Source organism: Saccoglossus kowalevskii, chromosome 18, assembly GCF_978046115.1.
Source record: "Saccoglossus kowalevskii chromosome 18, keSacKowa6.1, whole genome shotgun sequence".
Taxonomy (NCBI): Eukaryota; Metazoa; Hemichordata; class Enteropneusta; family Harrimaniidae; genus Saccoglossus; species Saccoglossus kowalevskii.
In genome coordinates, this window is record NC_140658.1 from 20,584,139 (window position 1) to 20,596,362 (window position 12,224).

Below are 12,224 nucleotides of genomic sequence, written 5' to 3' on the forward strand. Positions count from 1 at the left end.
CATTAATAGTATAAATAGATGCATCATGCAATCAATAGTCATATGTTGTTCAGTTCAAGTTAAGAGCACGGTTTGTCCACACTACACTCACGGTGACGGATATAATAACGTTCACACTATGCACACGTGTTTACACATAAACCATAGTGCCCATTTACATGATATCTCACAACTAAAAACAAACAAACGAAGTACAATAAACTAAAATGACAAAAACATTTTTGGATCTCAATGTCATAAGTAAGGAAGAGAAAAGAAATTACTGAAAAACAGAGAGAGAAGAAGACAAAGAGAGAAGTAACAAATAAATAAATAAATAAATAAATAAATAAATAAATAAATAAATAAATAAATAAATAAATAAATAAATAAATAAATAAATAAATAAATAAATAAATAAATAAATAAATAAATAAATAAATAAATAAATAAATAAATAAATAAATAAATAAATAAATAAATAAATAAATAAATAAATAAATAAATAAATAGTTCAGACTTAGTCATAAGTCATGTCATATGATTCTTCTATGTAATTAAAATTGACACATTTTACATTAAAAACTACAATAAATAGTAATAAACGACATTTCACAACAACACAATTTTTGACATAAATATAAACAATGATACATTAAGAAGAATTGAAGAAATGGCTAAACAAACATCTGTGAAATCATCAATATTTGCAATGCCGTGCCTGCATGCGGAGACGCTATTAATGGCTCAGCAATCATGATGCAATACTCGCCGCACGCGAATTTAAAACATAATTAAAAAAGAAAGATTGACATTTGTCATCATATGTTTGACAGAACCACAAATGTAGCCGATTCAACTACACTGGTGTTGGCCCAGCCGATTCCTCACTCTAAATGTATCGTTTCAATACCAGTTGGTCTTCGCTAAAATTCCACACACAAAATGATCTCAACGAGGCTTGGTTATATTGGCACCATATTAAGTAAAAAAAAATAAAATGCAAGAATGCCAACCCTTGCAAAAAACGATCGCCTTGATTTGTGTTGTCAGACCTTCACGTTTTCCGGTAAGTCATAGTGTTATGGAAAGGTATTAACGTCACTATGCTTATAATGAACGAGGATGAACACAGATGGCGAGGATGACGTCGTACTCAGACAGAAATTCGACGTTTTACTGAATTGTCTATTCAGAAAAGAAGTATATTGAACTTTCAAGATTCATTTTTTATAACAATAAATAATACAATATATAATGGTTTCCACTGTTGACTTTCCAATACCTCAACCGCCGTTACTATAGTTGACAAGTAAAAAAATGAACTACACATAACTGCGCATGCCCGACACAATTTGAAACTCGCGACATTTATTTGCGGAGGTAGATACCATTTCATAATCTTTCATTTCCTTGCCAGGACTGACAATGACGTCACATCGGCAATGACATCGGAATCAACACAGCGCCCAATCACATGTAATGACAACTTCGATAATTCAACGCTTTGAGATGACGGTTTTATACGGTTTTACCAAACGGAACATCCCCGACTCCGGCTCCAAATCCGGGTACGATTCCCCGGGTACTTCTTGAAAACGGAAGCTCTGTACGAGGCATCCAACGAAGAGAAACATCTGCATCTTCGCAAGCTGCTCACCCAAACACATACGCCGCCCAGTGGAGAAAGGAAGAAAACTTTGAGGAATTATGACTTCGCCTTCTTCGTTCAGAAAGCGACCTGTGTGTTCAGAGAGACATATCATATTAGCCGTTGGTGGCGTGGCATATTGTTTGCAAACGTTATTATCTAGCAACAAGTTTATATAATGGTTACAGTATGAAGCTGAAATATACAACTACTGTGGAATACTTTATTTTCGCTGTAATAAATTTTCGCTGAAAAGGCTTTTTGGGCGTTTTGTATGAAATTTATTTTCACTGATTTTGATGAGTTTAATGTGAAATATAGGAAGAAAAGTATATTCGCTGGATTTTATTTTCACGGAATCAGCCCTTCATAAATTCCAAGCGAAAATAAAGTATTCTACAATAACTAAGACCGATACATGTTATCATAGTAAACGAGTTTTACTATTTGCCAATAAAAGAGATAGTCCAATCACTGTTTGTTTTGTTACATTTGCACTGAAGCACATCCGATAAGAACTGAAAAGACAAAACTGTCTGTCGTGTCACGCGATTTAGACCACAGATAGCAAGGCTGAGACACTCGCGTGAAATTATTTGTCGGAAGGGCGCTGTTTCAAATGGCGCCAGCACACGACAACTGTGTGACATGTTTTGATAAATTTTACAAGCATCCACCACAGACACTCTCTCTCACCTGGCTCAAATTTGAACGGTTCCTTCCAGTACTTGGGATCATGGTGTACCCACCATAGATTACACATGACCATAGTATCTTTGGGAATATTATAACCACGATATCTAAAACGAAAAATACATCGTAACTTCAACAATTTATACAATATTAAAGCTGGGGAGTCGTCACCTGCGCATGTGTCAGATGGCCATAGCGCGTCATTGTTTACATACAAGCGTCTACCCATGAGCCTTTGCGTTTTTTAGCCTATTCAAGCATCGTGTACCCTTAAAGAGCGGTAGTCAACGCACCACGCATGCGCGAGATATATGGGTCTCATATAAACAAAGATTTTCAGGTGATTAGAAGGTATCGAAGGGGTCACCGGCGGTAATTAGTGCAAGTCGAGCCCAGGTCAAACCTCATACTTTCCATTAGAAGAGCGCATTGGATTGTGGGAAAATCAATGTTGCAAATGCGCAGCGCGACGACTGCCGCCCTTTAAGGTAAGCCATATGTATCCTGGGGCGCATGCAGTTATTTAGCCTGTACACCAAATCATGTAATTTGTAATTGAGCAGAGAGTGGTATGTGAAGTTTGGGCCCCGTTAGGATAAAACACCCATATCTAACTGGAAGCCGGGGGTCTTGCGCAATTAGCTTCTAAAATTGCACAGTTTATCTTCCATCCCCCCTCCCCGTGTTTCCGGGTACATTTTTACTAGGGAATCTCACCCCCTTCATAGCAATAATGTTACGTCAGGTACTGTCATACTGTTCGACTCACGTGGTGTCATGCGTAGTGCAGTGAGGCGCGTTCATCGAAGACACGGAACTGCATCTCAAAATCTCCAAAATTGTAGCGTTCAGGTATGGTAGACAGGGCTTATCAGTCCATCGTAGAGGGCGATCTCCTATGATCCGCTTCATCTCCAAGCAAATATTCTCTTGTACCTATGGTGACACAGAAATATGCGTGTGAGGGAAATTTAAGCTACCATCGATTTTCGACGAAATTGACAAACTACACAACACACGAAACCAGTAAACATTACCATTAAAGGTTTGGTTTCAAAACGTGTAGTTTTCTGCAAATAAATGACATTCTGTATAATCTAATCAAAAACACATTGGAAGTGTGTGCGAAAAAAATGATTGTGATATTTATTCTCCACTAGGTCAAATATATGATTAAATAACACTGAACAATACAGTAAATCAGCAAGAAATATAGAAAAAATGACAATACATAATATGTATCTACTTATTGTCACGTGGCCATGATTTAAATATATTAATCCGGTGATACAAAGTTCGTCTTTTTATGTGCTCTATCGAAACATTCACGTAATATACATGAAACTCACTTCCGGGTTGCTGATTAAATATGCATATGCCCACTTCAACGTCTCGGAGATCGTCTGAAATCCCCCGGTGAATATCTCCCACATCGTCATCAAGATCATGTCTTCATTCAGCGTGTTGCCGTTGTCGTCACAGTCTTGCATGGCCTTCAAAAGAGAGTCAGTGATATCCCGGATGTTGTTTGGGTCAAAGGTCGAAAGATGATCGCGGAATTTTTTCTGGAAAAGTTCGTCTCTTCTTGTCACTAGCTCCTCAATGAGTCGCAGTCTCTTGTTTGGAAACATCTGTGGATGTGAAAAACATGTCAACTTTTAGAGATGACTTATTACATCCCAGTAAACCCAGTTTAAAGTTGGGGAGTCGTCACTTGCGCATGCGCCAAATGGCCATAGCATGTCATTGTTTACAAACAAGCATCTGCCCATGCGCCTTTGCGTTTTTAGCTTGTGTTGTTATCGTCGCTTGGGACTCAAATCCCGCGCGTGCGCAGATGACAACCTTTTCGCTTTAAGTAATATCAAAATAGGGGACTTCACCCGTTGGTATTACAGGTACGACTTTCTTTTTGTATATTACGTCACCAGGATGTCATCATGAGATATGGCGTAAAATTGTTTTAAAAAACGGTGAAAGTGGATTGGACATGTGTTACGCATGGAAAGGAACGACATACCAAGAATCGCTTTAACATGGGCACCAGAGGGCAAAAGGAATGTGGGAAGAGAATTGGAGAAGAACTGTGAAAAAAGAAAGATATCAACGGGGATACAAGACTTGGGCAGAGGCTGGAGTAGCGTCTCAAGACAGAAAAGCTTCAACAGTTTGTGGGAAGTTGACTGAGTTTTTGGAACTTTTAATATCCATTGTTTTAAAACTAACGTTGTATATACCCACAGTGAACAGCTACTTTTGTTTTTTATTTTAGTTTTTTAATGTTTTTGATACTTGTGTGTTATGTAAACTTTGTAACATATTGTTTTTTTATTGCGATGAGCCCCCATGAAAATTATTCTAACAGAATAACTATGCCGCGCGGTAAAACTGTATAAATAAATAAGTTGCTCGTGAATTATTAATTTATGCAAAAAAGGCGATTTTTCCAGCAAATTACAACAAGATCATAAATACGTACGACGTGATATCACGGGGTTTGTCGTGTAATGATATGTGAATAATGAAAAATGCAAGTTGGTGACGTCACGTGGATATTCCACTCATCCGATTAATTATATTCTCTATAGTTATGATAAGGTTTTACTATCTAACAAAATACCCTTCGAAATACCAACAATTCATATTTTCAATAGATACATGATATTGAAAAACAAAAGATTGATCCATCTGAAGCTGGATTAAATACGCGTGAGAAATACTCCATTTCCGGAATTTACAATGCTGATACTTCCTTAAACCAGTCGTCTCAGAAATTCAGAGATTTCAACAAAATCGGAACAAGCTTATTGGAATAAATACCTCCACCAATCAAGAAAGTTAATTTAATACAGCGACTACGACAAATCTTCAGGGATATGATGTCCGACCCGAGATAATTTGTCGAGACTCGCTCGCTTAAAACTTAAAACCAACCACCCGACTCGGAACTATCTATAGATATACTAGTAGTTGTTTTTGTTTTTTGCGAAAATTCGCACACCTTTTGAGACAGTCAGTGAGACCTGTAAACTATTTTGCAATAGGAAAAAGAGTCATGCCCCTATTTTTAAACGGAATATCGTATAAAGGTCCCCATAGTACACATGACGTGTGCGTGTGCAATAACCTTTCGGTATGTATGGTCATTGCACTCATATAATTTGCGTACTGATGCAACTTTGACTCCATTGTGCATGACAGTGATTAACTAGGAAGTAATAGGGTATTACATGTACAATAATATTAACAGGCCGTGGGACTTTGAAGGCAGGAAATGTTGACGGGACTACAGTCCTGTATATAAAGTACTATTACAATACATATGTAGTCTGACATTTCGAATTTCCGAGACTATTGAAGTACACGTTTTGTCACGGTGCGGGCCTAACTCGATCACCCGTCACGAGTTTAAACTAACGCGGTGAAACTGACATTTTAATGAGTATAGAAATCAACTGTCCGATTTCGATGTGGGCGTAGGACGCTTACAAAGCCGCAATTGTATCCCATGGCGGATAGTTAGCAATGTTAAATACGGCGTTGCAACTAACTTGAATTTTACCGCGTGTGACATTTTAAAAAGTTAAGTTTTCTTATTTTTACAGTCGAAAATATCCGTTCAATTTTTCATTCATTCATTCATTCATTCATTCATTCATTCATTCATTCATTCATTCATTCATTCATTCATTCAATTTTTAATTCGAATGAATATTCGCTTATTAATCCAGACTTTCAGTCGCTCATGATTCATTCCTTAATTGATTAATTGCATTCGTTGCATTGGGTTCGAATTGATTAATTGATCGATTGGCTCGTCCTATAATCTGAGAAAATATAACTTATTTTTACAGTATTACTTTCTTGTAATACTATAATTTCTTTCTTTCTTGTTGCGTCGAATCATGTATCGTGTCGCTCGCCGCGATTACAGGATAGCGGTACGAAGACTGTCGCCACGGTGTGTACTTAGCGTATTAAGTACTTAAATCTACTTACAACAATACGTACGCATTTAAAATAGAGTTAGAACGTTTGACATTTACTAACCAATTATATACTAGGATCAGTTAAAGTCGCATACGTTTCCATGTATAGAAATGTAACGCAACTAAAGTATATGCTACCAAACTATCAATCAAAATAGCTTGCGTTTTCCTTACTCGAACTCCCACGCACCACCACTACAATACCACGGGAGTGTGGACTTTGATTGCGATATCAGCCACCTCGTTTTTCCGTTCTATCGTCTTCTCTTTCACGCACCGGCTTACGACCTTTCAGTAATTGGGCACATCAAGTGTAACAAGATAGTTAATATCAAGTAGGTTCTATGTGCACGTTATACGGGTTTCCTACACGTAGAGCACAAAGGAAATAACGAGCCATCCGCCGAAATCCTATCTTTTGACAATTGTTCACCTTGTGGCGGCGGATCGGTATGATGGGCCTTCGAACCAAATTAGCATGTTTGGAAAATGTCATATTCGCGGTGATTAAATGTTTCAAACCTTAGGCAATATTTTCGACTAGGTTACTATCACGGGGAAAATTCTTCTCCTCTAGGGTTCTCCACACGTGTCAGGGGGGGGATCTCGTCTCATCTCTCTATCGCGTCCCCTTGAGGTACGGGATCGGGAAAGTCACTTAAACCTTACAGTCAAATAGACACACACAACGAAATACGTTTCAACTCTCGTCTTAGTCGGTCAGTCGAGTACTCTGTAAGACACAGCGCCCTGGGGAAAAGTCCCCAAGACTATCGCAAGGCTGACCCAAGACTCTCTCTAGACTGCGTCAAGACTCGCCCCAAGATTCTCCAGGACTTTTCAAGAGTGCCTCTGTCCTCGTGTACTCCCCAAGACCAACTAAAACAACTTTATTCATTTTCAAAACTCTAACCAATTACAAAACAGTACTAAGACTCTAAGGCGTGGCCTTCACACGTTCAACTAATCACACTAAGTACTGAACACGTCATATATTTTGATTAATCGTTCACTACATTAATAACTACGAATACCAACTGTCAGAAATAGTAGTCCGAATAGCGACGGTTATCTCGTAATTAGTTCCAAATCACTGAGCCAAGTTCCGTCCAAAACTTCACATGGCCTAAACGGTGCCAGACATAACACAGCAATTCGTTAATTAAGTCGATTATCAGATACGCAAAAACAATTTCATCATATTACACATATACTATGTGAGTCACGTAAGAAAGTCATACATCGGGCGTACGTGGGACATAACTGTTTTAGAACAGGTGACACAGTCTATTATTTGAAAGCCGTATATCCTCAATTATCGATGGAATTATTTAAATGCTAGTATTAAATTACCCCAGCCGAAGTTATGCTGTCATATTGCGAACAAAAACAGCCCGAGTGAATGCACAGTCACTAGTATACAGAGTGGCGTTTAATACGAGAGCCATCGCTAACGTCACCCTTTATACAAACATTTAAATCGGAAATTTGATAAATCAACAAACAATCGCTAGTATCACATTTAATAATTATGTTTCACGGGAAAACAATACAAAATTGGATATACTTTACCGCTTACGTTAATAATGAACCACGTCATACGAACGCTGCCCTGACGTCATCATTTCAAAGGTCGCGCAGGTTGATTGGTTTATGACGGATGTAATACAATAGGCGCTATTGGTTAAACAGTAGATGACGTGTCGTAAGTGTGCGGATCTAAGAGATGTTTGAGAATCTTCGGCATATGACTGCCGTGCACCCGGTTCAACGCCACGTAGCTGAGTATCGGTGCGTAAGTTTGAGATACATCGTGTGTACTCGCTTCTGTGTCAACATTATTAATCTCGGTATCAACATCTCCTAATTGCTTTTTCCTGATCGCAACTACATGAACTCTTATATTGCTTATCTCCCGGTGATTGGCGGTTAACGAGTTCTGTTCGATTCACACAGATAACTGCTTCATAACACGCCGTCGCGACTGCTTTACACACAGGTAATACCGCTTTTAGCCTCCCTGTTACATATTTCATAACATCTGCAAATTATCAGTGATCGGACTATGCATCACCCAAATTGTTAAAAGCAAAACCAATCTCCCAAAGTAATATATTTAAGGTAAAAACTCCCTAGCTTATTTATAGTCGATGACTTGAGCAACAACTGCTGTGTGACTGTGTTGTTTACGTACCTCATCACGAACAGACTAATTACCGTTCTTAACTACGGCCGTAACCTAGGGGTTACAGGGTTCTTTTTACAATCAAAATCCAATGGGACGGGATGAGATCCGTCCTAAATTCCAGGCGCTTAAGCGGTCTGTACACATTTCAAAATTACGAACAAATGATGAGAATTGAAAAATCAAAAAACAAATACCAATTCAGCCTCGACTCAGAAGGAAGGGATGTATTGCTACGAGCGAAGTCGTTTTTTTTTTTTCATAATGCCCCTCTCCTATAATATTATTGAGACCAAAAGCTAGAATAATTCTAAACCACCAATGCCCCCAGACAAAAAACAAAACCCTCGGACAACTCCATCACAATCTGTAGTTCTTTTTTCGCGAAAGTCAGCGTGACATTTTCACTTTTTGAAGATTTCTAGGGTTCGAACAAATTTGAACACTTGTTGGTAGTTATAATAATAAGGACGCACTTATGTTGCTTAATCAGTGGAATTGATAGATTAAGGCAATTTGTGGTTGTCTTTTTTTTTTATTTCCTGTTATTCGAAATGTTCTATTATTGAAAGGTGCATAACCTAATTTTAAAAATGTTGTTCAATATTCCATGTTCATATGCACATTGGACTATGATTTATCGTAAACGAAAACATTCGTTTCAAAGTACAATCATGCGCATGCGCAATCCAAATCATACCACAGCCGGTGTCTTTGTCAACATGCACTACAAAAAATGAATAAAATATATATTAATAACATATTTACCTTTAAAATCGGGAAAATGTCGACTGGGTCGCCAGGCGTCAGCAGATCAATGAACTGTCGGTTGTCGCGCAGAATAGTCTGAAACTCCGGGTCGTTAAGTTGATATCTTTGATTGAAGGTCATGTGACAAATCACATTAATTACACTGAGGCAGAGATCTTGGCTGATGTCTACAGGTGTGTCCTTTTTCGTTTTCAGTACTTCGACAAGGTGTGCAATCTCCTCCAAGATCTTTTCTTCTGTCGACGTAGCTGTGTCATGTTTGTTGTTTGAGTGTATGTTGGTATGTATAGCGATCGAGGCTAGTTTTTTGTGGTAGGACCATTCGGGGCTGATGTTACCGAAGGCTATGCCACAGTTGTTTCGCGAGAACTGGCTAATGGAATAAACGTATGGTCTACCCGAAAAGCATGGCGCTTGTTTGACAAAAGCGTCGCGTATAGCCACGTGGTCGCATAAGACTATAGCTACTTGAGGACCTAACTGTAACGAGAACACGTTGCCATACTTGTCGGAAAGACCCTTCATTATTTTCCAGGGCGGTTCGCTACGAAGCAGTACAAGCAGATTGCCTACGATTGGTAGCGCTACGGGGCCAGGCGGTAAAGGTTTGTTCCAGAATGCATGCGCCCGACGAGCCAGATACAACACGACGCATGCGAATGCGATTATGAACAGAACTACTGACATCGCGACAGGCGCTTCATAAACCAATGATGACAAAAGTTGTAGTATAGAGTAAGGCGCAAACTGGCTTGTTCTCTCTGAGTGAGACCCTGTTTATATACCCACAGAAGTTCTTCGCAGAGTTCTCCGTCGCTCATTTTGATTGGGTCATTGTTCATACATGATTAGCATAACAAAGAAAGGCAGGCTGTTTTCATGGAAACCCTAGTATTGTTTACTCAAAGCGAAGAGCTAATTGGCTCAAACACCAAGTGAGTGTCAATACCGTACGAGGGCGTTAACTACTACACACTGTGAGGACGTGCAATTTTAGTTTATCCCAATGCCCTACGATGATGGCACATTCTTCCGCCGACGCGCCTGATTAACGACGTTGCCTTTTCAATTGAATAGTACAAATATTGAGTAGGCGACAGTTTCCATAGGCTAATAACACCCTAATACTCTGTCCTTTGTGTGTGTTCACAGCGCACATACGTCAACTAAGGGGAATGTTTTACTCGACATTTTATAAGATGTACTGTTTGAAAAAAAAATCATCGGGCGGAAAAACATATATCAGGATGGTGTACGTGTACGCGCATGCGTAAGCCCCGGGGATCTATGGTGCAAAGTAGATTGGATCCTCATTTATTATCCTCCGTGTAAAAAATGACCATTACTGGAAACAAGTTTGATTGCATGTGAGGCAAAGTTTAAATTTTAAATACCTTTATTTTTAAGTAATTAACTCGTAACTTAAGTACTGAAAATAACTCGTTTGCTTCAGTTAGCATCGTAGGAAGAAAGGTCGATCACTCAGTATCTTGTGCCGAGACACGCGAAGTTGAACTTTGGATAATGCCGTCTCATCGGTTGCCGTAAAAAAAAAACTGCCAGTCCCTGGACGTAGCATTCTTTAGTTATTCAGTTTTAGCTGAAAAGCAAATGCAGATATGGAAAAGATAATGAGATGTGATGTCTACAGGCCTACAACGCTACATACATACGGGCAATTCGCAGGCCATAGCCATAATTGGAAGTGTAATATAACGGTGTTTTCAATATTCGGAAAAGTGAAAAATAGCGAAATAGGTCGTCAAACAATTCATTCACCAGAATGTCCCCATCTCTGCCATTTTGTGGTTAGTATACTGGTTTGATACACAGATATTGTATTGTTCTTATAGCGAAAAATCGCACCGTAGTCGGATGATTGGAGCTGCAGTGGACAGGCGCGACGTCGAATATTATGACGAAAATGCAACAAGAAAAACAGGAAATAATCCAGGATTATATTTTACCTTGAAAAGAAGCACAGTTTATCAGTGATATAGCAAAAGAGTTGTCACAATGGGGGTACCGTCAGCACGTGGCTACGGCTTGGGTGAAATGTGACTTGGTGGTGATTACTAGTATAATATCAGTAAACAGTGTTGAACTCGTTTTGCCTAAGGTTAACGTCATTTTGTTGTTTATTCGCTGTGTTTACTAATGCATTACATATTTAATCTCCATAACCCCAAATCAGTCAAGTGAACTATATCAGATATAGACTTGCTAGCACTCTGTTGTGATTCCGAAAAAAGGTACAGTGACCTAGTTCTTATAACCACCCGACTGGAAACAACAGGACTTGTATGATTTGATTGAGCATGACTATCGGACAGCGAATACGACAGTGCTAATGAAAAACAAGCGACTTATTAAGTTTGTGGAGATTTGGGGGTTATGTATTCAAAAACAGTTTTTTTTTCAATCTTATCCATAAACGAAATTTAGGCAGAATCAGATATATATTTCTCAAATGTTTGGCGAAAATTTGTATTTAAAAGCATTTCAAATTAAATACGCATATACAGACATAAAATATATATATACGCCCTCGAAACATATGACGAGCGAGGAGGGCGTCTATTGTACGTACAATTTCGATTATTATGTATAATCACGGAGCTATTGTTCCATGGCAACATGAAATAGCATTCATGTTAAAGTGACGTATTTTGAGAAACGTATTACTAATAAACGTAATATTTTTCAAAAAATCGCCTTTTTAGAACAATTCCATAGAACACAAAATTTGGTAAAAGCATTATAATACTAACAACCTTTTTTAAAGTGAATGTTAAATGCAAAATTCTTGGTATTTACGTTTATGAGTAGGCTACCACCCCTTAAAGACAAAAGTACAATGCAGTGTGAGTTTTGAGAATAACGTGGATATTTTAATCTCTTTCCTCAAAACTGTGAAATATAAATGATTTCATATGACTGTGCGTACCACTATTAC

General features: G+C 38.4%; 1 protein-coding gene across 1 annotated transcript; it reads right to left on the bottom strand.

Annotated features, from left to right (window-relative positions):
- Window positions 1–510: 510 nt before the first annotated feature.
- On the bottom strand, window positions 511–9,955 carry LOC100378856 (steroid 17-alpha-hydroxylase/17,20 lyase-like). Its single transcript, XM_078007179.2, has 5 exons — window positions 9,266–9,955; window positions 3,673–3,954; window positions 3,093–3,259; window positions 2,327–2,430; window positions 511–1,720 (listed from the first exon to the last, which is right to left on the bottom strand). The coding sequence occupies exons 1-5, from the start codon at window positions 9,953–9,955 to the stop codon at window positions 1,479–1,481; spliced, it is 1,485 nt and encodes a 494-aa protein (XP_077863305.1). The 3' UTR covers window positions 511–1,478.
- Window positions 9,956–12,224: the final 2,269 nt, after the last annotated feature.

Excerpts from the sequence above, each read along its gene's own strand:
- LOC100378856 (XM_078007179.2), bottom strand. The coding sequence starts at position 9,955 with ATGTCAGTAGTTCTGTTCATAATCGCATTCGCATGCGTCGTGTTGTAT. Across the intron at positions 3,955-9,265 it reads ACATTTTCCCGATTTTAAAG|ATGTTTCCAAACAAGAGACT; the intron begins GTAAATATGTTA and ends TCACATCCACAG. Across the intron at positions 3,260-3,672 it reads ATTTAATCAGCAACCCGGAA|GTACAAGAGAATATTTGCTT; the intron begins GTGAGTTTCATG and ends GTGTCACCATAG.